This window comes from Manis javanica, chromosome 2, assembly GCF_040802235.1.
Source record: "Manis javanica isolate MJ-LG chromosome 2, MJ_LKY, whole genome shotgun sequence".
Classification (NCBI taxonomy): Eukaryota; Metazoa; Chordata; class Mammalia; order Pholidota; family Manidae; genus Manis; species Manis javanica.
The window spans coordinates 139826496-139853046 of NC_133157.1; the positions used below are offsets into that span (position 1 = coordinate 139826496).

The following is a 26551-nucleotide window of genomic DNA, read 5'->3' on the forward strand; positions in this document are numbered from 1 at the left end:
TGTCTTTCTTCAAAACAAAGCACCTGCCAAATTAATTTTTTTGCTGGCTACAAGCATGCCTTTAAGATATTTATAGTCTATATCCTTTTTATATTCAATAGACTCAACACTTTTCCATAATCAAATATTACTTTGAATTTTCTTTCAGGAATTTTGAAAAATGTTTATTTTCCTGGATACTTACTTCTAGTTCTCTTTTCTCATTTTCACCTTGTTTCATTCTTTCTTTGAGACGATTAAAATCATCGAGTAATTCTTTATTCCTTCCTTCTAGGGTAAGACATTTTTTCCCTTTCAGTTTGGAGTTCATTTTTAGCTTTGTTCTGAGCAGTATTCAGTTGCTGTCGGAGCAACTCATTTTCACTTTGTAGTTGAGATAATCTGTTTTCTAAGAACTCCTGCTTTCTGATGTATTTATTCAGTTTATCTTGTTTGTTCTCATACTTGTGTTCACTGTTCTTCTTTTGACAGGGTATGTGGCTTAGGTCTGTTTGCACACTTTCTAAGTCCAAAGTCTTTTCTCTAAGGGCATCTCTGGTGTGACTCAGCTCAATTTCCAGGCTACTGACTTTACCTTCAGCTTTAGAAAGCTGTCGAGAAAGAATGCTCATGTTTTCTTCCTGACTAGACAGAAACCACTCTTTTCTTGCTCTAAGACTATGGAAAGCAAATCCTAGTTCTCTTTCTGATGCCTGACTTTGCTCATGATCACGGGTAGCAGTAGACAGTCTAGAATTGTCTGATACAACTTCTGTCTCCAATCTTTCTTTGCTTGCTTTTTCATTCTGCAACTTAGAATGTAGCATTGTATTCTCAGATGTCAGGAAGTCAAGCCGTCCACCATACTGGAACATTACTTTTGTAGATGTTTCCTTAATCACTGTTTTCTTTTGAAGATCATCTTTTTCTTTTATAATTTCAGTGTCCTCAAGATATTTCTTTTCTTTCTGATTTTTCATTGCTTGTGTTTCTGGTTTTAGCATGGCAATTTTATCCTGCAACATGTAGATTTTAAGCAATAGATGTTCATGACTATCAGAAATCTAAGTAAAAGGAGACTTTCAGCTAGTACTCAATTAAAAGACTTATCATGATTTCCTCTGAAAATAGGGGACAACCTGAATGTTTATACAATGAAAAATTTTGTGATTAACGGATATCCAACTGAAAAAAAAATAAGTTGGATCCAAATCTCAAACTTTACTCAAAATTTAACTGAAGAATTATGACTCAGAAGGCATAAAATAGAATAATAATGAATCTAGCTACACTTAAAAATTGACTTCAAAGTCTGAAATCTAACCAATTCAGTTACCCTAGAGTAAGAGCCTTAGATCAGCATATATTTGGGCATATTTTATTTCCTAAAATTCTTTTTCCTAAAGATCACCAAACTTCTGCTTTAACTCATTTGTGATGAGTTTTAAATTATTTTTTTTACTGAATTTGCCTAGTTTGATCCACATTTCCTCACACTTTTGCATGAGGAAGACCTGAATATATAGATGTATTCTATGACATTTCTCATTCATTTTTGCAAGTAGTAAAATTTTAGACTCCCTATGAAGTTATCTATTCACTCTGAAGGACTAGTTGAAAAGGTAATTTCATTTAAACTATGTTACAACATTAAAGAATAGTCAACAATATTAAACCAGAAATTAAAATTTTTTATATACCTGTTGGTGGTTATAGTCACTTCCATCAGGCCGTTCTTTCTTTGACATCATTATGACGTCTTGTTCTGCTGATAAATTGATATATTCAGTTAAATTGAACTACAACAGAATGGTTCAATAAAAGCCATACTCTTAAAAAAAGAGAAAATAACATTTTATCAATTGAGAGTTTAAATTAAGCTTAATCTTTATCTGAATACTTATTTAGGAAATATTTCTAACTTATGTACAACTTCAACAAACACTTGGGAAATACGAGAAATTGCCAGGATAAATGCATACAAACATGTAAAAGCCTCATTCAAAAATCCATCCATCTAACATCAAACAAAATAATCAGAAAAAAAACCAAAATTTAAAAATGCAGAAGAAACATATAAAGCCACAAGATACTCTATTTTCTACCTCAAAAGTGTACGATCTTAACAACATGCTAGGCTTCAGCTACATTATTCAGGAACCAAAATTATTACTTTCTATGACTTTATTGGGGTATACACCACCCCTCCTTTACCTGAAATGTTTGGCTGCACTATTATTGACAAACTCCTCTTCCTCTTACAAGATTCAGACTGCTGTACAAAGCCCTCCCTTACTATGGCTGTCTTTCCCCCTATGAGTAGGTGTTTCTTTGGGCCTACCTTAGTGTTTTATACATTTCTCTTGTGTGTCTTTACCATAAGAGCCATAAATTATCATCTACGTGTTTGTCCCCTTTGCTCCGAAACTATAGGGGACAGTCTTGTAAATCACCTTTGTATAAATAGTCATTAGTTACTTTACTCAATTGTTATTTACTGAGTTCTAGCTAAATACTTAAAGGTTTAAAGAAGACTGCGGACAACAGGAATCAGGAACGGGTTTTTAGAGACAATGCCTGTGCTGACTTAAACAGTGAGGTTAGCCAGAACCAAATGGGTAGAGGGCAGAAATGCGGAGAGCATGCAGGACCACTGCAAGACAGGCAGAGCAGCACATAATGGAGTGACTATCTGACTGAAATACAGGGATTGGTTAGGCTGGCATGCCCAGCAGTTCAGAATGCCAGAGAAGAGGGTGGGCAGTAGAAAAGGCTGATGGTAGGGAGTTAGGTAGGACTCAGATTACCAAAGCCTTCCTTATATGTAATTTTGGATGCCTGGACGTAAATGTGTTTTAGGGTGCTTCAAGGTTGTTACTTGTAGCTGAGATAGGTCACTCTAAGAACTGAGGGGAGGGATGAATATGGGTGGAGAGCAAGTGAATAAATGGAAGCAGACATATTATAAAGCAGTAATGTAAAATAAAGATGATACAGGCCTGAACTGAGAAGATTCTGGAAATATATTTAGGATACAAAATTACCAGGGCTAATCATAAAATTAAGGTCCCTGGAAAACTAACTCTGCTCATTACTTTGTAAAAGGTATTAGCTAAGAAGAGCAATGGTCCACATGAACTGGTCTAAGTTGCTTATATTTAAATCTGTAGTATTTCTATCTCACATCTTCCAATGCAGCAGGAACTTGTGTAGGTGTTTTGTTTTAAATGTCCTGCTTTTTGGGTCTGCCCAACTTGCGAGGAAATAGAGCAAACGAGTCAGTTGTACAGGTAAATAACTGGGCTGACAGCTCAATGTCATCACTACTCTCAGATATAACTAAAAATCTTTTCTAAACTACACTGTTAATTCTAAAGGTAAAAAGAAAAAGAAGATAAAACTATAGGGGTAGGAAGAATATTATATAATATTTTAGTACATACCTGAGCCTATGACTGATAAAGAGCACTGAATTAACTGGTGCATAACGTTAGAATACACATTACATGTGGTTAATCAGCAGACACATTACATATGGTTAATAACAGGCTGTTATCCTAGCAGTATTAAAATTGGTTTTCTGTATTTTAGTTTTAAATGATTCATTCCTCAAAATAACCAACACTCCTTGTGAATTATTTATTCATTAAAAAATTGTAAGACAAGTTGACAGACTATGTGTACATATCGGAGGCGGCACGGCACTGTGTAGTAAATTCCCAATAATTCCCATTACTTCTGGGAAAGCCAACTCTAAATTACATAAAGTCATAGAAAATACAAGGAATATTTTAATTTTTGGCTTTGGAAGGTGCTCTTTTAGTTACACTTAATGTAGCTGTAACTAATACTTGTGAATTCAGGGCTATAAAAATAAAGCTAGGAGACTACGTTTGGTCTGAGTAGGCAATCTTTACCTATCTACCTAGTTTCCCAAACAGTCCCTAAACTCTAAACTCAATCCTGTTACACACTCTTAAGTATATGCTCAATACTAGCCTAGAAGAAATTACTCTTTCTCCTAATTCTCTGTTATTTATATGTTGTTTTGGGAGAGAAAGAATGCCAATTTTTGCTAAAAGATATTCTGTTTGCTTGTAGTTTGCCACAAAGATTTTGTCACAAAATGATTTTTGAAAAATCAAAACTACACGAAGCCATGCAGAGGTGATCAGGGGTTGAATTCCCTGTGCTTTTTTTCTTACCTTCTGTGCTTTCTCTGTCTTCTGGAAGCTGTGATTCACAAAGGTCAGAGTTTATAATCCTCTAACAGAAACACAGCTCCAATATTAATCTTTCCTTTATCTCTGTGAGTCATCTGTCCAAATTCTGTGGTTGCTGACTGATTTTTGTTCCTTGACAGTGACACAAATGGACACTTACCTTCAGTTTTCAGATCCCGAGGTGTTTGACTGGACACATCACTGACCGTGATACCAGGAGAGTTCGAACCTGAAAAATCAGAAAACAAGGTTTCCACGTGTTAGTCTGTAAGTAATGATACAAATTTGGCTAACTTATGCAACGTGTTTATCAGAGAAGCTCTCCCACATCCTCCCCTCCCCACTGAGACACACTGCTCCCTCACCGCTTACATGGGCATTTTATATGCTCTGTATTGCCATTCACGAAGGCAAGCCTAATTAACCACGGTGCGTCTTTTTTTCTACTTTTATGTTTTCTACTATCACTTTGACTTGCTCATCAATCTCTATTACCTATTCTATATTCTGTAGAGCTTTGTTTATCAGGAATTAAGACTCTTCAAGGTATGAATTTTGTTCGTATTAATGAAATTTATGGGTAACCACTTATTTTAAACATGCATAAAAGGTACTGGGTGCTCCTGAGACATAGATTTCAAAAAAGCTTCAGTGAATGGCATCACTTTAATTACATACAGTATGCACCAGTATTTTCAGAATTCATTTGTTAACCTAGGTAAAAACAGTTAATTTATGTGAGAAAAGAGCCTTGAGTGACCTGTTTCCATGTTAAAAGAGGGCTAGTCGAGGCCAGAGTGCCATGAGATAGGAAATGAATAACAACACTTTCTTTTTAAGACAAAATCATCAAATTTAAACTTTTCTAAACAAGTGAGCAAAGAAAAAGAAATTTGGATGGAAACTTTGAAGCCCTTCCATCACAAGGACTGCTAAAAGTTTCATCCATAGGCCCAGCCTGGCTTAAAGTGGTGGTTGTGAAGCATCACCTGGGAGTCCCTGGAGTCCCAAGATCCATCTGCTCATGGGGTCCAAGAGGTCCAAGTATGTTTGCTATAAAGTTCAATGTTACTGGCCATTTCCATTCTCATTCTCTTTACAAGCACACAGTGTAATGCTCCAGAGAAATGGTATGGTATGTGAAACATCAGAGCTCTAATGGCTAATGTGATGTATGATCATGTACATTTGTATTTAAACATTTTCAGTTTTAACTTCTAATGTTGTTACTATCAATAGATACAACCCATTTAACTAAAAGTTCCTAGGAATTCTCAGTAATTTTTAATAATGCAGAGGAGTCCTAAGACCAAAACATTTCAGAATTACTGTTTTAAAAATCTACCAAATATTTATTAGGGTATAATTACACTGTCCATTTTTAATAATCAAAGACTTCTCTCTCTCTCACACACACACACATACTGCTAATTGGAATGTCTGGGTGGCTTAATATCATTAGTGTTAAGATGTGATAAAAACAATTGAGATGTAAGAAAGAAGTTTTACTCTAGGTACATGAAGCATAGAATTCAAATAAGCTTTCTAAAACACTGGAAAACTCTCAGAGTCTAATAATTAACCTCTGGGAATTCCCTAAGATATACAGGGATTTTAAACTGGGAATGTCAGGGTATCAAAACATAAAAGTAGAAACTTCTGAATTAAAGGTTTTATTTTAGAGGCGCAGCCAGGATGGCGGCGTAAGTAAAGCAGTGGAAATCTCCTCCCAAAAACACATAGATGTATGAAAATATAACAAAGAAAACTCTTCCTAAAATAGAGACCAGAGGACACAGGACAACATCCAGACCACATCCACACCTGCAAGACCCAGCGCCTTGCGAAGGGGGTAAGATACAAAGCCCCGGCCCAGCGGGACCCGAGAGCCCCTCCCCCCGGATACCGGTGGGTGGAAAGAAACCGGAGAGGTTTTTATTTTTGGCAAGTGCTTTTTGTAAGCCTTAAAGGGACAGGGACCCCAGTGCTAGGGAGGCAGGGCAGCAGGACTGGTGAGCAGGTGTCTGGGACCGGCGCCTGAGGACAAAGAATATCGTGCGTTTTTCCCTTTATTTTTTTTTGGCGAGTGCTTTTTGGAAGCCTTAAAGGGATGGGGACCCGGATGCCAGGGAGGCAGGGTGGCGGGACCGGTGGGCGGGTGACTGAGACTGGCACCTGGGGACGAAGTAAATCGCGCATTTTTCCCAATACTAGGTAGGCAGTGTGGCGGGACTGGTGGGTGGGGGCCAGGCGCCGGCGCCTGAGGACAAAGAAAATCGCGCGTTTCTCCCTTTTTTTTCTTTTTGGGGAGTGCTTTTTGGAACCCTTAGTGGTACAGGGATCCCAGTGCCAGTGAGGCAGGGTGGCATGGCCGGTGAGCGGGTGCCTGGGACCAGCGCCTGGGGATGGAGAGGGTCGCGCGCTTTTTGCTTTCTTTTTGGCGAGTGGTTTTTGGAGGCCCTGCAGGGATGGGGATCCCTGTGCCAGTGAGGCAGGGTGGCATGGCCGGTGAGTGGGTGCCTGGGACCAGCGCCTGGGGACGGAGAGGGTCGCGCGCTTTTCACTTTTTTTTTGGTGAGTGGTTTTTGGAGGCCCTGCAGGGATGGGGACCCCGGTGCTAGGGAGGCAGGGCAGCAGGGCTGGTGAGCAGGTGCCTGGGACCAGCGCCTGGGGACGGACAGGGTCACGCGCTTTTCGCTTTGAGTGGTTTTTGGAGGCCTTGCAGGGACCCCGGTGCTAGCGAGGCAGGGCAGCAGGACCGGTGAGCGGGTGCCTGGGACTGGCGCCTGAGGACAAAGTAAATCGTGCGTTTTTTTCCTTTTTTTTTTTTCTCTTTTCTTTTTCCTCTTTCGTTGTTGCTGTTTTTGTTTTGGTTTGGAGAGTGCTTTTTGGAAGTCTTAAAGGGGCAGGACAGGACACTTAGACCAGAGGCAGGGAATCTGGGGATCTCTGGGCACTCTAACCCCCTGGGCAACAGGGAGCACAGAGGCCCCTTACGGAGATAAATAGCCTCCCGGCCGCTCCCCCTCCAACGGGGCTCCACCATTTTGGAGGAGCAGCCCCAGCCAGGCCACGCCCACAGCAACAGCGGAATAAACTCCATAGCAAACGGTCAGGTAGCAGAAGCCCTGTCTGCGCACAGCTGCCAAGCATAAGCCACTAGAGGTCGCTATTAACCCAGGAGAGGAAGGCCACAAACCAACAAGAAGGGAAGCTCTTCCAGCAGTCACTCGTACCAGCTCTGCAAACTCTCTCTATCACCATGAAAAGGCAAAACTACAGGCAGACAAAGATCACAGAGACAACACCTGAGGAGACAGACCTAACCAGTCCTCCTGAAAAAGAATTCAAAATAAAAATTATGAACATGCTGACAGAGATGCAGAGAAAAATGCAAGAGCAATGGGATGAGATGCAGAGAAAAATGCAAGAGCAATGGGATGAAGTCCAGAGGGAGATCACAGATGTCAGGAAGGAGATCACAGAAGTGAAACAAGCCCTGGTAGGATTTATAAGCAGAATGGATAAGATGCAAGAGGCCATTGAAGGAATAGAAACCAGAGAACAGGAACGTATAGAAGCTGACAAAGAGAGAGATAAAAGGATCTCCAGGAATGAAACAACACCAAGAGAACTATGTGACCAATCCAAAAGGAATAATATTCGTATTATATGGGTACCAGAAGAAGAAGAAAGAGGAAAAGGGATAGAAAGTCTCTTTGAAGAAATAGTTGCTGAAAACTTCCCCAAACTGGGAGAGGAAATAATCGAACAGACCACGGAATTACACAGAACCCCCAACAGAAAGGATCCAAGGAGGACAACACCAAGACACATAATAATTAAAATGGCAAGGATCAAGGACAAGGAAAGAGTTTTAAAGGTAGCTAGAGAGAAAAAGGTCACCTATAGAGGAAAACCCATCAGGCCAACATCAGACTTCTCAACAGAAACCCTACAGGCCAGAAGAGAATGGCATGATTTATTTAATGCAATGAAACAGAAGGGCCTTGAACTAAGGATACTGTATCCAGCACGACTATCATTTAAATATGAAGGCGGGATTAAACAATTCCCAGACAAGCAAAAGCTGAGGGAATTTGCTTCCCACAAACCACCTCTACAAGGCATCCTACAGGGACTGCTCTAGATGGGAGCACTCCTAAAAAGAGCACAGAACAAAACACACAACATATGAAGAATGGAGGAGGAGGAATAAGAAGGGAGAGAAGAAAAGAATCTCCAGACAGTGTATATAACAGCTCAATAAGTGAGCTAAGTTAGGCAGTAAGATACTAAAGAAGCTAACCTTGAACCTTTGGTAACCACAAATCTAAAGCCTGCAATGGCAATAAGTACATATCTCTCAATAGTCATCATAAATGTAAATGGACTTAATGCACCAATCAAAAGACACAGAGTAATAGAATGGATAAAAAAGCAAGACACATCTATATGCTGCTTACAAGAAACTCACCTTAAACCCAAAGACAAGCACAGATGAAAAGTCAAGGGATGGAAAAACATATTTCAGGCAAACAACAGTGAGAAGAAAGCAGGGGTTGCAGTACTAATATCAGACAAAGTAGACTTCAAAACAAAGAAAGTAACAAGAGATAAAGAAGGACACTACATAATGATCAAGGGCTCAGTCCAACAAGAGGATATAACCATTCTAAATATATATGCACCCAATACAGGAGCACCAGCATATGTGAAGCAAATACTAACAGAACTAAAGAGGGAAATAGACTGCAATGCATTCATTTTAGGAGACTTCAACACATCAGTCAACCCAAAGGATAGATCCACCGGGCAGAAAATAAGTAAGGACACACAGGCACTGAACAACACACTAGAACAGGTGGACCTAATAGACATCTATAGAACTCTACATCCAAAAGCAACAGGATATACATTCTTCTCAAGTGCACATTGAACCTTCTCCAGAATAGACCACATACTAGCTCACAAAAAGAGCCTCAGTAAATTCCACAATATTGAAATTCTACCAACCAATTTTTCAGACCACAAAGGTATAAAAGTAGAAATAAATTCTACAAAGAAAACAAAAAGGCTCACAAACACATGGAGGCTTAACATGCTACAAAATAATCAATGGATCAATGAACAAATCAAAATAGAGATCAAGGATTATATAGAAACAAATGACAACAACAACACAAAGCTCCAACTTCTGTGGGACACAGCCAAAGCAGTCTTAAGGGGAAAGTATATAGCGATCCAGGCACACTTGAAGAAGGAAGAACAATCCCAAATGAATAGTCTAACATCACAATGATCGAAACTGGAAAAAGAAGAACAAATGAGGCCTAAAGTCAGCAGAAGGAGGGACATAATAAAGATCAGAGAAGAAATAAACAAAATTGAGAAGAATAAAACAATAGCAAAAATCAACGAAACCAAGAGCTGGTTCATTGAGAAAATAAACAAAATAGGTAAGCCTCCAGCCAAACTTATTAAGAGAAAAAGAAAATCAACACAAATCAACATAATCAGAAATGAGAATGGAAAAATCACGACAGACTCCACAGAAATACAAAGAATTATTAAAGACTACTATGAAAACCTATATGCCAACAAGCTGGAAAACCTAGAATAAATGGACAACTTCCTAGAAAAATACAACCTCCCAAGACTGACCAAGGAAGAAACACAAAAGTTAAACAAACCAATAACGAGCAAAGAAATTGAAACGGTAATCAAAAAACTACCCAAGAACAAAACCCCGGGGCCGGACGGATTTACCTCGGAATTTTATCAGACACACAGAGAAGACATAATACCCATTCTCCTTAAAGTGTTCCAAAAAATAGAAAAGGAGGGAGTACTCCCAAACTCATTCTATGAAGCCAACATCACCCTAATACCAAAACCAGGCAAAGACCCCACCAAAAAAGAAAATTACAGACCAATATCCCTGATGAATGTAGATGCAAAAATACTCAATAAAATATTAGCAAACAGAATTCAACAGTATATCAAAAGGATCATACACCATGACCAAGTGGGATTCATCCCAGGGATGCAAGGATGGTACAACATTCGAAAATGCACCAACATCATCCACCACATCAACAAAAAGACAGACAAAAACCACATGATCATCTCCATAGATGCTGAAAAAGCATTTGACAAAATTCAACATCCATTCATGATAAAAACTCTCAGCAAAATGGGAATAGAGGGCAAGTACCTCAACATAATAAAGGCCATATATGATAAACCCACAGCCAGCATTATACTGAACAGCGAGAAGCTGAAAGCATTTCCTCTGAGATCGGAAACCAGACAGGGATGCCCACTCTCCCCACTGTTATTTAACATAGTACTGGAGGTCCTAGCCACGGCAATCAGACAAAACAAAGAAATACAAGGAATCCAGATTGGTAAAGAAGAAGTTAAAATGTCACTATTTGCAGATGATATGATACTGTACATAAAAAACCCTAACGACTCCACTCCAAAACTACTAGAACTGATATCGGAATACAGCAAAGTTGCAGGATACAAAATTAACACACAGAAATCTGTAGCTTTCCTATACACTAGCAATGAACCAATAGAAAGAGAAATCAGGAAAACAATTCCATTCACCATTGCATCAAAAAGAATAAAATACCTAGGAATAAACCTAACCAAAGTGAAAGACTTATACTCTGAAAACTACAAGTCACTCTTAAGAGAAATTAAAGGGGACACTAATAAATGGAACCTCAACCTATGCTCATGGCTAGGAAGAATTAATATCGTCAAAATGGCCATCCTGCCCAAAGCAATATACAGATTTGATGCAATCCCTCCAAAATTACCAGCAACATTTTTCAATGAATTGGAACAAATAATTCAAAAATTCATATGGAAACACCAAAGACCCCGAATAGCCAAAGCAATCCTGAAAATGAAGAATAAAGTGGGGGGGCTCTAACTCCCCAACTTCAAGCTCTACTACAGAGCCATAGTAATCAAGACAATTTGGTACTGGCACAAGAACAGAGCCACAGTCCAGTGGAACCGATTAGAGACTCCAGAAATTAACCCAAACATATATGGTCAATTAATATTTGATAAGGGAGCCATGGACATACAATGGCAAAATGACAGTCTCTTCAATAGATGGTGCTGGCAAAAATGGACAGCTACATGTAGGAGAATGAAACTGGACCATTGTCTAACCCCATATACAAAGGTCAACTCAAAATGGATCAAAGACCTGAATGTAAGTCATGAAACCATTAAACTCTTGGAAAAAAACATAGGCAAAAACCTCTTAGACATAAACATGAGTGACCTCTTCTTGAACATATCTCCCCGGGCAAGGGAAACAACAGCAAAAATGAGCAAGTGGGACTACATTAAGCTGAAAAGCTTCTGTATAGCGTAGGACACCATCAATAGAACAAAAAGGAACCCTACAGTATGGGAGAATATATTTGAAAATGACAGATCCGATAAAGGCTTGACGTCCAGAATATATAAAGAGCTCACACGCCTCAACAAAGAAAAAACAAATAACCCAATTAAAAAATGGGCAGAGGAACTGAACAGACAGTTCTCTAAAAAAGAAATACTGATGGCCAACAGACACATGAAAAGATGCTCCACATCGCTAATTATCAGAGAAATGCAAATTAAAACTACAATGAGGTATCACCTCACTCCAGTAAGGATAGCTGCCATCCAAAAGACAAACAACAACAAATGTTGGCGAGGCTGTGGAGAAAGGGGAACCCTCCTACACTGCTGGTGGGAATATAAATTAGTCTAACCATTGTGGAAAGCAGTATGGAGGTTCATTAAAATGCTCAAAACGGACCTACCATTTGACCCAGGAATTCCACTCCTAGGAATTTATCCTAAGAATGCAGCAATTAAGTCTGAGAAAGACCGATGCACCCCTATGTTTACCGCAGCACTATTTACAATAGCCAAGAATTGGAAGCAACCTAAATGTCCATCGGTAGATGAATGGATAAAGAAGATGTGGTACATATACACAATGGACTACTACTCAGCCATAAGAAGTGGAAAAATCCAACCATTTGCAGCAACATGGATGGAGCTGGAGAGTATTATGCTCAGTGAAATAAGCCAAGCGGAGAAAGAGAAATACCAAATGATTTCACTCATCTGAGGAGTATAAGAACAACGGAAAAACTGAAGGAAGAAAACAGCAGCGGAATTACAGAACCGAAAAATGGACTAACAGGTACCAAAGGGAAAGGAACTGGGGAGGATGGGTGGGCAGGGAGGGATAAGGGGTGGAAGAAGAAAGGGGGTATTAAGATTAGCATGCATGGGGGGGTAGGGAGAAAGGGGAGGGTGGGCTGTACAACACAGAGAGGACAAGTAGTGATTCTACAACATTTTGCTAAGCTGATGGACAGTAACCGTAATGTGGTTTTTAGGGGGGACCTGATATAGGGGAGAGCATAGTAAACATAGTATTCTTCATGTAATTGTAGATTAAAGATTTAAAAAAAATTTAAAAAAATTAAAAAAAAAGAAAGAAAGAAAAGGGGGATTACTCCTTGATAGGATAAAACTATTGGTAAATCAAAGATCAACGCATGCTTCAAATATCCTTAATGTTGATCACTTAAAGGGTGTCAGATGATCAGCTATGGAGGTACTCTTTTCTGATAATATTCCTTTCTCTTAATTAAAAAAAAAATAAGCAGTTCCTGTGTGCTGACCTCCAATGATTTGTACACAGTGGTATAGAGGGCATGTCAAAGTGTGGGCAAAGGGTCTGTTTGTATGCAGAAGATCTAGGCCTAGCTTGGCTACCCAGGAAATGAACTAAGATACGATATGAGGAGGAGCTTTCGGCATCAGCACTCTCTGGAGGACTTGTGCCGGGGGATGATCATCAAAAAGCTTCCACAGGGATCCGGGCGATGCTGCGGTTGTGGCTGCGTCCACCCCACCGTTTCCTGGACTTGCCATTGGAATGAGGAGGGAGATGTCTAGGCTGGCATGTGCATACAGTGAGACAACGAATTTGACCGGATCTGTACTGTTGGAACTCAACCAGGAGTTGGGAGGGGTGCAAGTTGTAGCACTCCAAAATCTCATGACTATAGACTATCTATGGTTAAAAGAACATATGGGATGTGAACAGATCCCAGAAATGGGCTGCTTTAATTTGTCTGATGGTTCAAGTACAGTTGGACAATATCCATCATATCATAGATAAATTTTCACAAATGCCTAGGGTGCCAAAATGGTTTTCTTGGCTTCACTGGAGATGGATGGTAATTATAGATGTGCTTTGTTTATGTCACCGTATTCCTATTATGTTAATATGTGAGCGCAAGTTAGTTAGTAGTTTAAAACCTATACATGCTTAAGGTACTCTACAAGAAGATATGTCAAAGAATCAATCCTCCCATGTTTTCTTCCATATGCTACCTCTATAGCTATTCTTCTTCCTTCCTAATTACAACCCTTAAATAGAATTCGTGCCTCATATCGAATTTACCGAGTATCATAATTCCTCCAGGTGGTAAAGATACCTCGAGACAAGTGCTGGGCATAGAAGCCACAGGGCATAAATCTGCAAAGAAGTAAAAAGCTAACCTTTTCAAACAATATGGCTTCTCTCTCACTTACCAACTTTACATTTCCCTGTATGGCCCCGGAAGATGACTGGTTAGCCAGAGACGGGTAAGATTCCTCAAGGGAGGAACAACCTAAGACAGGCACAGTCGCAGGGGTGCCATCAGGTGAGAAATTGGGGATCAACAGAGGTGAGGCTCAGAACCTCACCCCCCCCCCCTGTTTTGAGAGAAATCTTCTGCATCCGTGGATGTTTTGCTGCCCTTGTCTAGCTTGGATTAATACTTAGTCCATAGGCACAGACCTGATCATCTACATTTGCCCTCTTACAGCACTAAACTATGTTTTCTACCTTTATCTTGCATCTACCTACCACTTCAGCATTTTATTAAAAATAATAATAATAATAATAATAATAATAATAAAGGGAGAAATGTGGGATCCACATATAAATCAAGTATAAAAATCAAACAAATATTCATATTTGACCTGATTGTTTATAGTTCATAATGCGTGATCAAAACCGAAAGTTTCTGTGATGAATGCCCTTGTACTGTTCACCATGTAAGAATTTATTCACTATGTAAGAATTCGTTCACCATATAAAAACTTGTTCGTTATGCTTCAGAAGATTGGAGACTGATGAGAATCAGGCTTGAGATGGATTAATGATTGTGCATTGAGCATTGACCCCCCTATACAGAATTTTATTGTTGTTAACAACTATTTGATCAATAAATATGAGAGATGCCCTCTTAAAAAAAAAAATTTCCTTTTCAAATGGTTATAAGCCTTTTTTTTGAAACACGGATACCAACAATAACATCTGCCATATTTACGTACAGCCCTTCAATTAAACTTTAAAAAAAAGAAACAATGAGGAATAAGAACACTGTGAGCATTTCAAATATTTTAGTGTACTTCTTTTCAGAGTTAAACATGTATTACAAACTTTACCTGCTCTGGATGTTTGTGTTGCCTTCTCTGCTACTCTTTTATGGCCGACAGAGTCTTTTACTTCCGTGGCAGGCTGAATGGGTTTTGAAACAAGGTGAATAATAAATAACTTACATTTCATACAATCTGTGGTTATTAAATCAAGATAAAAATATGTAAATTTTACCTCAATGTGATATTTTTCATGAGAACCTAAAAAGCAAAAGGGATATGTAATAAATGATACATTAACAAGAAAGCCAACTATATATTCATGGCAGATATAGTGCTAAGCTGAATCATCATGCTTGGCTATGAAAATTATTACATTAGGATTTGGTGCTTTGTGCTATTTGAGTGTTTAGGACAGCAATAAGATAGAAATATGAATCCAGTGTAAATGCTGAAGAAAAACATAGGACTATATAGGTTTAACAAAACATGCAGTTAAGATTTCAAAAGTAAAACTATGTTTCACATGAGTATAACTAACACAGAAAAATGCACATACGTGAAAGTGAACATGCTGACTGATGGAAGTAAAAGGGATCATTAGTCAGAGGAACAAATCATGACCCTGAGGGGATAAATGTGAAAAGCTGATGGTAGAATGCAATGATGTGTCTTCAATGCAATACAGCTGAATCATTTGTAGGGTTATGATCCAAGTATTTGTAAATTTCTTCCATTTGTTCTGAAATTCAGGAAGTACAGAGTTGTGATGGAAATTCAGGGATTGGATGTCTTTCTCATCAGAGAGAGTGTCATGAATTGATCAGTTGGATATACAGGTTGTAGTGTAATAGTTTAAAAAATACTCTCTTTTTTTAAAAATACCCGTGTGGCCTACTGATATGCCTACATTTCTTGCATCCTCTAGTTTAGCCATCTTTAAATTTCTTGATCCGCTCATGTGAGAAGGTATATAAAAAACACTTCTAAGAGATAATGTATAATGTATAATAAGGTCTCAATATGAAATATGGCTACTGAAAAGGAAGAAAGAAATTTAATTGCCACTGAATTTTTAGATATCAAAAATTTTTATATTTCAAAATCAGTGTAACATTTGCTAAAAATCAGAATTTTAGTATTTAGAGAATGAACTCCCTCATTTCTCATTTCATATTACCCCTCCCAGGTGGAGAAAGACAAGTTCCAAATGATTTCACTCATTTGTGGAGTGTAACAATGAAGCAAAACTGAAGGAACAAAACAGCAGCAGGCTCACAGACTCCAAGAAAGGACTAGTAGTTACCAAAGGGGAGGGGTGGGTAGGAGTGGAGAGGGAGGGAGAAAGGGATTGAGGGGTATTATGATTGAGGGGTACAATGATAGCCCTTAAAGAATTTTTGTGAAGCAACTATCTTACCAAAAAGATTATCTTAAGAAAAGACAGCCAGTGCTTCCCTTTCAAATTACTTAAATAACCTGATTAAAAAATGGGCAGAGGATCTGAACAGACCCTTCTCCAAAGAAGAAACTGAGATGGCCAATAGGCACATGAAAAGATGCTACACACAGCTAATTATCAGGGAAGTGCAAATTAAAACCACAATGAGATATCACCTTATGCCAGTTAGGATGGCCCACATCGAAAAGACAAGGAACAACAAATGCTGGAGGATGCGGAGAAAGGGCAACCCTCCTACACTGCTGGTGGAAATGTACATTTGTTCAACCATTGTGGAATGCAATATGGAGGTTCCTCAAAAAACAAAAAATAGAAATATCATTTGACCCAGGGATTCCACTCCTAGGAATTTACCCAAAGAAAATGGGTTTTTGGATTCAAAAAGACATATGCACCCCTATGTTTTTCGCAACACTGTTTACAATAGGCAAGATACAGAAGCAACATAAGTGTCCATCAGTAGGTGGATGGATAAAGAAGATGCGGTACTTATACACAATGCGGCTTCTTCTCAGCCATAAGAAGAGAACAAATCCTAACCATTTGCAACAACATGGATGGAGCCAGAGGGAATTATTCTCAGTGAAATAAGCCAGGTGGAGAAAGACAAGTTCCAAATGATTTCACTCATTTGTGGAGTGTAACAATGAAGCAAAACTGAAGGAACAAAACAGCAGCAGGCTCACAGACTCCAAGAAAGGACTAGTAGTTACCAAAGGGGAGGGGTGGGTAGGAGTGGAGAGGGAGGGAGAAAGGGATTGAGGGGTATTATGATTAGCACATATTGTGTGTGTGGAGTCACGGGAAACAGCACAGCACAGAGAAGACTAGCAACTCAGTGGCATCTTACTACACTGATGGACAGTGACTTCAATGCGGTATTGGGGGGAACTTGATAATATGGGTGAATGTAGTAACCACATTGTTTTTCATGTGAAACCTTCAGAAGAGTGTATATCAATGATAACAGAAAAAGGGGACACATGTGGAGGGGGGAAGGTAAAGGATTCAGACTGCTATGTAAAGTACTCCCTTAGTATGACTGTCTTTCCTCCCCAGATGATTAGGTGTCTCTTTCTTTGGGCCTACCTTAGTTCTTTAAAGATTTTTCTTGTATGTCTTTACCATACGAGCTATGAATTATCATCAACTGTTTATCCCCTTTTGCTCTGAAACTAGGCGACAGTCTCCTATATCATCTTTGTAAAAATAGTCTTTATTTACTTTACTCAATTGTTATTTATTGAGTTCCAGCTAAATACTTAAAGGTTTAAAGAAGACCGCGGACAACAGGAATCAGGAACGGGTTTTTAGAGACAATGCCTGTGCTGACTTAAACAGTGAGGTTAGCCAGAACCAAATCGGTAGTGGGCAGGAATGTGGAGGGCATGCAGGACCACTGCAAGACAGGCAGAGCAGCACATGATGGGGTGACTATCTGACTGAAATACACGGATTGGTTAGGCTGGCATGCCCAGCAGTTCAGAATGCCAGAGAAGAGGGTGGGCAGTAGAAAAGGCTGATGGTAGGGAGTTAGGTAGGAGTCAGATTACCAAAGCCTTCCTTATATGTAATTTTGGATGCCTGGACATAAATGTGTTTTAGGGTGCTTCATGGTTGTTATTTATAGCTGCGATAGGTCACTCTAAGTACTGAGGGGAAGGATGAATATGGGTGGGAGAGCAAGCAAATAAATGGAAGCAGACATATTATAAAGCAGTAATGTAAAATAGAGATGATACAGGCCTGAACTGAGAAGATTCTGGAAATATATTTAGGATGCAAAATTACCAGGGCTCATCATAAAATTAAGGTCCCTAGAAAACTAACTCTGCTCATTACTTTGTAAAAGGTATTAGCTAAGAAGAGCAATGGTCCACATGAACTGGTCTAAGTTGCTTATATTTAAATCTGTAGTATTTCTATCTCACATCTTCCCATGCAGCAGGAACTTCTGTAGCTGTTTTGTTTTAAATGTCCTGCTCTTTGGGTCTGCCCAACTTGTGAGGAAACAGAGCAAACAAGTCAGTTGTACAGGTAAATAACTGGGCTGACCGCTCAATGTCATCACTACTCTAGGATATAACTGAAAATCTTTTGTGAACTACATTGCTAATTCTAAAGGTAAAAAGAAAAAGAAGATAAAACTAAAGGGTGTGAAAAATATTATATAACATTTTAGTGGATACCTGAGCCTATGACTTATAAAGGGCACTGAATTAACTGGTGCATAAAGTTAGAATACACATTACATGTGGTTAATCAGCAGACATATTACATATGGTTAATAACAGGCTGTTATCCTAGCAGTATTAAAATTGGTTTTCTGTATTTTAGTTTTAAATGATACAATCCTCAAAATAACCAACACTCCTTGTGAATTATTTATTCATTAAAAAATTGTAAGACAAGTTGACAGACTATGTGTACATATCGGTGGCAGCACTGTGTAGTAAATTCCCAATAATTCCCATTACTCCTGGGAAAGCTAACTCTAAATTACATAAAGTGATAGAAAATACAAGGAATATTTTAATTTTTGGCTTTGGAAGGTGCTCTTTTAGTTACACTTAATGTAGCTGTAACTATTACTTGTGAATTCAGGGCTATAAAAATAAAGCTAGGAGACTACGTTTGGTCTGAGTAGGCAACCTTTAGCTATCTACCTAGTTTCCCAAACAGTCCCTAAACTCTAAACTCAATCCTGTTACACACTCTTAAGTATATTCTCAATACTAGCCTAGAAGAAATTACTCTTTCTCCTAATTCTGTTATTTATATATTGTTTTGGGAGAGACAGAATGCCAATCATTGCTAAAAGGTATTATGTTTGCATGTAGGTTGCATAGAAAGAGTAACCACAAAGATTTTGTCACGAAATGACTTTTGAAAAATCAAAACTACATGAAGCCATGCAGAGGTGATCAGGGGTTGAATTCCCTGTGCTTTTTTCTTAACTTCTGTGCTCTCTCTGTCCTCTGGAAGCTGTGATTCACAAAGGTCAGAGTTTATAATCCTCTAACAGAAACACAGCTCCAATATTAATCTTTCCTTTATCTCTGTAGGTCATCTGTCCAAATTCTGTGGATGCTGACTGATTTTTGTTCATTGACAGTGACACAAATGCACACTTACCTTCAGTTTTCAGATCTCCAGGTGTCTGATTGGACACATCACTGACAGTGATACCAGGCGAGACCGAACCTGAGAAATTGGAAAACAAGATTTCCATGTGTTAGTCTGTAAGTAGTGATACAAATATGGCTAACTTATGCAACGTGTTTATCAGAGAAGCACTCCCACGTCCTCCCCTCCCCACTGAGACACACTGCTCCCTCACCGCTTAAATGCCCTGTACTGCCATTCACGTAGGTAAGCCTAATTAACTAACCCCGTCTTCGCACAGTTGTCCAGCACAAGCCACTAGTGGTTGCCATTCTCCCAGGAGACAAAGGCCACCTACCAGCAAGAAGGGATGTTCTCGCAGCCACCACATGTGCCAGTTCCCCACAACTACCTCTATCGCCATGAAAAGGCAGAAGAATTTGACACAGGTAAGTCCAACCCAGACATCCTCCCCTGAGAAGGAATCTGGGGAGATAGACCTAACTAATCTCTCTGAAAAAGAATTTAAAATAAAGTTTATAACCGTGCTAATGGAGCTGCAGAGAAACATGCAGGAGCTAAGGGATGATGTCTGGAAGGAGATAACACAAATGAAACAATCTCTGGAAGGATTTATTAGCAGAATGGAAAAGATGCAAGAGGCCATTGATGGAATACAAACCAGAGAACAGGAATGCATAGAAGCTGATGCAGAGAGAGATAAAATGATCTCCAGGAATGAAACAATATTAAGAGAGCTGTGTAACCAATCCAAAAGGAACAATATCCACATTATTCGGATACCAGAAGAAGAGAGAAAAATGGATAGAAAGTGTATTTGAAGAAATAATTGCTGATAACTTACCCAAACTGGGGGAGGAAATAATCATTCAGAGCACAGAAGTACCCAGAACTTCCAACAGAAGGCACCCAAGGAGGACAACAGCAAGACACATAATAAATAAAATGGCAAAGATGAAGGACAAGGACAGAGTTTTAAAAGCAGCTAGAGAGAGGAAAAAGGTCACCTACAAAGGAAAAACCATTAGGTTAACATCAGACTTCTCAACAGAAACCTTACAGTCCAGAAGAGAATGGCACAACATATTTAATGCAATGAGACAGAAGGGCTTTGAACCAAGGGTACTGTATCCAGCAAGATTTTCATTTAAATATGAAGGTGGGATTAAAAAATTCCCAAACAAGCAAAAGTTTAGGGAATTTGCCTCACACAAACCACCTCTAAAGGGTATTTTAGAGGGACTGCTCTAGAAGGAAGCACTCCTAAGGCTAAACAGATGTCACCAGAGAAAATAAAATCAGAGCTAAGAAAGCAGAACTATCAAATATTAACTAAAGGCAAAAAATGAAATCAACTACCCCCAAAAGCAGTCAAATGAAACAAAAAAGAGCACACAAATAAACCACCTAACGTACAAAGAATGGAGGAGGAGGAATAAGAAGGGAGAGAAATAAAGAATCATTAGACTGTGTTTATAATAGCTCAATAAGTGAGTGAAGTTAGACAGTAAGATAGTAAAGAACGTAACCATGAACCCTTGGTAACCACGAACCTAAAGCCTGCAATAGCAGTAAGTACATATCTTTCAATAATCACCATACATGCAAATGGAATGAATGCACCAATCAAAAGACACAGAGTAATAGAATGGATAAAAAAGCAAGACCCATCTACATGTTGCTTACAAGAGACTCACCTCAAACCCAAACACATGCACAGACTAAAACTCAAGGGATGGAAAAAGATATTTCATGCAAACAACACAGAGAAAAAAGTAGGTGTTGCAGTACTAGTATCAGAAAAAATAGACTTCAAAACACGGAAAGTCACAAGAGATAAAGAAGGACATTATATAATGATAAATGGGTCATTCCAACAAGAGGACATAACCATTATAAATATATATGCAACCAATACAGGAGCACCAACATATGCGAAACAAATATAGAATTAAAGGAGGAAATAGAATGCAATGCATTTATTTTAAGAGACTTCAACACACCACTGAGTCCCAAGGACAGATCTACCAGAGAGAAATTAAGTATGGACACAGAGGCATTGAACAACACACTAGAAAAGATGGACTGAATAGACATCTATAGAACTCAACACCCAAAAAGGACAGGATACACATTCTTCTCAAGTGCACATGGAACATTCTCCAAAATAGACCATATACTAGGCCACAAAAAGAGCCTCAGTAAATTAAAAATGATTGAAATTCTACCAACCAACTACTCAGACCCAAAGGTATAAAACTAGAAATAAATTGTACAAAGAAAGCAAAACAGCTCATAAACACATGGAGGCTAAACAACAAGCTCCTAAATAATCAGTGGATCAATGACCAAATCAAAATACAGATCAAGAAATATATGGGAAGAATTGACAACAACACAAAGCCCCAACTTCTGTGGGAAAGCAGTTTTAAGAGGAAATTATATAGCAACCTAGGCATATTTAAAGAAGGAAGAACAATCCCAAATGAATAGTCTAAGGACACAATTATCAAAATTGGAAAAAGAGGAAGAGATGAGACTTAAAGTTAGCAGAAGGAGGGACATACTAAAGATCAGAGAAGAAATAAATAAAATTGAGAAGAATAAAACAATAGCAAAAGTCAATGAAACCAAGAGCTGGTTCTTTGAGAAAATAAACAAAATAGATACACCTCTAGCCAGACTTATTAAGAGAAAAAGAGAATCAACACACATCAACAGAATCAGAAACGAGAAAGGAAAACTCACGACGGAGCCCACAGAAATACAAAGAATTATTAGAGCATACTATGAAAATGTATGCGCTAATAAGCTGGAAAACCTAGGAGAAATGGACAATTTCCTAGAGATACACAACCTTCCAAGAGTGACCAAGGAAGAAACACCAAATCTAAACAAACCAATTACCAGCAATTTAATTGAAGTGTTAATCAAAAAACTACCCAGGAACAAAACCCCCAGCCCAGATGGATTTACCTCAGAATTTTATCAGACATACAGAGAAGACATAATACCCATTCTCCTTAAAGTTTTCCAGAAAATAGAAGAGGAGTGAATACTTCCAAACTCATTCTATGAAGCCAAAGACCCCACCAAAAAAAAAAAAAATTACAGACCAATATCCCTGATGAGCACAGATGCAAAAATACTCAACAAAATATTTGCAAACCGAATTGAAAAATACATCAAAAGGATCATACACCATGACTAAGTGGGATTCATCCCAGAGATGCAAGGATGGTACAACATCTGAAAATCCATCAACATTATCCACCACATAAATAAAAAGAAAGACAAAAACCACACGATCATCTCCATAGGTACTGTAAAAGCATTCGACATAATTCGACATCCATTTATGATAAAAACTCTCAGCAAAATGGGTATAGAGGGCAAGTACCTCAACACAATAAAGGCCATATATGATAAGCCCACAGCCAACATCATACTGAACAGCGAGAAGCTGAAAGCTTTTCCTCTGAGATCGGGAACAAGAAAGGGATGCCCACTCTCCCCACTGTTATTCAACATAGCAGTGGAGGTTCCAGCCACGGCAATTAGACAAAACAACGAAATACAACCAATCCAAATTGGTAAAGAAGAACTTAAGCTGTCACTATTTGCAGATAACATGATACTGTACATAAAAAACCCTAATGACTCCACTGCAAAATTAACACACAGAAATCTGTAGCTTTCCTATACAGTAACAATGAACTAATAGAAAGAGAAATCAGGAAAACATTTCCATTTACAATTGCATCAAAAAAAATAAAATACCTAGGAATAAACCTAACCAAGTAAGTGAAAGACCTATACCTTGAAAACTACAAGACACTCTTAAGAGAAATTAAAGGGGACACTAACAAATTGAAACTCATCCCATGCTCTTGGCTAGGAAGAATTAATATCATCAAAATGGCCATCCTGCACAAAGCAATATACAGATTTGATGCAATCCCTATCAAATTACCAAAAGCATACTTCAACGAACTGGACCAAATAGTTCAAAAATTCATATGGAATACCCAAAGACCCCGAATAGCCAAAGGAATCCTGAGAAGGAAGAATGAATTGGGGGGGCATCTCACTCCCCAACTTCAAGCTCTACTACAAAGCCACAGTAATCAACATAATTTGGTACTGGCACAAGAACAGAGCCACAGACCAGTGGAACAGAATAGAGACTCCAGACATTAACCCAAACTTATATGGTCAATTAATATATGATAAAGGAGCCATGGACATACAATGGGGAAATGGCATTCTCTTCAAAAGATGGTGCTGGCAAAACTGGACAACTAGATGTAAGAGAATGAAACTGGTCACTGTCTAACCCCATACACACAAGTAAATTAGAAATGGATCAAAGACCTGAATGTAAGTCATGAAATCATAAAACTCCTAGAAAAAACATTGGCAAAAATCTCTTGGACGTAAACATGAGCAACATCTTCATGGACATATCTCCCCAGGGAAGGGAAACAAAAGTAAAAATGAATAAGTGGGACTATATCAAGCTGAAAAGCTTCTGTACAGCAAAGGACACCATCAATAGAACAAAAAGGTACCCTACAGTATGGGAAAATATATTCATAAATGACAGTTCCGATAAAGGGTTGACATCCAAAATACATAAAGAGCTCATGCACCTCAACAAACAAAAGGCAAATAATTCAATTAACAAATGGTCAGAGGAGCTGAATAGACAGTTCTCCAAAGAAATTCAGATGGCCAACAGAAACATGAAAAGATGCTCCACATCGCTAGTCATCAGAGAAATGCGAATTAAAACCACAATGAGATATCACCTCACACCAGTAAGGATCGTCACCATCCAAAAGACAAACAACAACAAATGTTGGCAAGGTTGTGGAGAAAGATGAACCCTCCTACACTGCTGGTGGAAATGTAAATTAGTACAACCATTGTGGAAAGCAGTATGGAGGTTCCTCAAAAAGCTCAAAATAGACATACCACTTGACCCAGGAATTCCACTTCTAGGAATTTACCCTAAGAATGCAGTAGACCAGTTTGAAAAAGACAGATGCACCCCTGTGTTTATCGCAGCACTATTTAGAATAGCCAAGAAATGGAAACAACCTAACTGTCCATCAGTAGATGAATGGATAAGGAAGACGTGGTACACAATGGAATATTATTCAGCCATAAGAAGAAAACAACTCCTACCATTTAGAATAACATGGATGGAACTAGAGCATATTATTCCCAGTGAAATAAGCCAGGTGGAGAAAGACAAGTATCAAATGATTTCACTCATATGTGGAGTATAAGAACAAAGAAAAACTGAAGGAACAAAACAGCAGCAGAATCACAGAACCCAAGAATGGACTAACAGTTACCAAAGGGAAAGGGATTAGGAAGGATGTGTGGGAAGGGAGGGATAAGTGTGGGGATAAAGAAAGGGGGCCTTACGATTAGCATGTATAATGTAGGGCGGGCATGCGGACGGCTGTGCAACACAGTGAAGACAAGTAGTGATTCTATAGCATCTTACTATGCTGGTGGACTGACTGTAATGGGGTATGGGGAGGGGTGTCTTGGTGAAGGGGGGCGCCTAGTAAACATAATGTTCTTCATGTAATTGTAGATTAATGATAAGAAAAAAAGTGTAAGACAAGTTGATAGACTGTGTACATATCAGAGGCGGCACTGTGTAGTCAATCCCAATATTTTCCATTACTCCTGGTCGAGCCAACTCTAAATTACATAAAGTCATAGAAAATACAAGGAGTGTTTTAATTTTTGGCTTTGGAAGGTGCTCTTTTAGTTACACTTAATGTAGCTGTAACTAATACTTGTGAATTCAGGGCTATAAAAAATAAAACTAGGAGACTAAGTTTGGTCTTTGGCTATCTACCTAGTTTCCCGAACAGTCTCTAAACTCTAAACACAATCCTGCTATACACTCTTAGGTATATTCTCAATACTAGCCTAGAAGAAATTACTCTTTCTCCTAATTCCCATTTTACATGCCCTGTACTGCTATCCACGTAGGGAAGCCTAATTAACCACGGTCCCTCATTTTTTCTACTTTTATATTTTCTACTATCACTTACTTTGACTTGCTCATCAATCTCTATTACCTATTCTATATTCTGTAGAGCTTAATGAGGAATTAAGATTCTTCAAGGTATGAATTTTATTATTAATGAAATTTATGGGTAACCACTTATTTTACGTTTAAGCGTGCATACTGGTTATTGGGTGCTGTAAAGACATAGGTTTCATAAAAGTTGTCAGTGAGTGGCATCACTTTAATTACAGTATGCACCAGGATCTTCAGAATTCACTTGTTAAACCTGGAATAAGCACAGTCAGTTATGTGAGAAAAGACAGCCTTGAGTGGCCTGTTTCCAAGTTAAAAGAGGGCAAGTTGACTCCAGAGTATAGAGTGCCATGAGTTAGGAAATGAATATATAACAAAATTATTTTCTTTAAGACAAAATCATCAGATTTAAACTCTAAATTTTAAGCAAGTGAGCAAAAAAAACCCCGAAATTTGGATGGAAACTTTGAAGCCCTTCCATCACAAGGACTGCTAAAAGTTTCATCCATGAGCCCCGCCTGGCTTAAAGTGGTGGTTGTGAAACATCACCTGGGAGTCCCTGGAGTCCCAAGATCCATCTGCTCATGGGGTCCAAGAGGTCCAAGTATTTTTGCTATAAAGCTCAATGTTACTTGCCATTTCCATTCTCATTCTCTTTACAAGCATACAGTGTAATGTTCCAGAGATATGGTATGTGATAACATCAGAGCTCTAATAGTTAATGCGATGTATGATCATGTACATTTGTATTTAGAATGTTTCAGTTTTAACTTCTAATGTCATGACTATCAATAGATACAACCCATTTAACTAAAACTTCCTAGGAATTCTCAGCAATTTTTAATAATACAGAGGAATCCTAAGACCACAACATTTCAGAATTACTGTTTTAAAAGTCTACCAATATTTATCAGGGTATAATTACTTTTCGCATTTTTAATAATCAAAGACCTCTCTCCCTCTCTCTCTCTCTCTGTCACAAATGGCCAACATTGGAAGTTGAATAAATTGAGCACCCGGACTGTGTTCATTTCAGTACCATTGGGTGAACACCTCAAGATGGGCTGATATGAGTCCAAAGAAACAAAAACTTCCTTTGGCTGTGTCATCTTCTGTGTTTTCCTTCACTGTGTCCTCTATATGAAGGGTCATCAAGCTGTGGCCCACAGGCCAAATCCAGTCTGCCATCTGGCTTCGAAACAGTCGTCTGGGAGCAGTCAT

The 26551-nt window shown here is 38.6% G+C and overlaps 1 protein-coding gene across 1 annotated transcript; it reads right to left on the reverse strand.

The window, feature by feature from the left end:
- Nucleotides 1-257: 257 nt before the first annotated feature.
- On the reverse strand, nucleotides 258-26551 carry LOC140845640 (ankyrin repeat domain-containing protein 26-like). Its single transcript, XM_073220296.1, has 5 exons — nucleotides 26422-26551; nucleotides 19270-19338; nucleotides 4363-4431; nucleotides 1680-1744; nucleotides 258-995 (listed from the first exon to the last, which is right to left on the reverse strand). Exons 1-5 carry the CDS (start codon nucleotides 26549-26551, stop codon nucleotides 258-260), a joined length of 1071 nt encoding a protein of 356 aa, XP_073076397.1.

Bases quoted from the DNA above. Each gene is read 5' to 3' on its own strand.
- LOC140845640 (XM_073220296.1), bottom strand. From the start codon at position 26,551: ATGACTGCTCCCAGACGACTGTTTCGAAGCCAGATGGCAGACTGGATT. The intron at 4,432-19,269 runs GTAAGTGTGCAT...CTGATTTTTCAG, and splicing joins TGGAGATCTGAAAACTGAAG to GTTCGAACTCTCCTGGTATC. The intron at 996-1,679 runs GTATATAAAAAA...TACATGTTGCAG, and splicing joins GTGACTATAACCACCAACAG to GATAAAATTGCCATGCTAAA.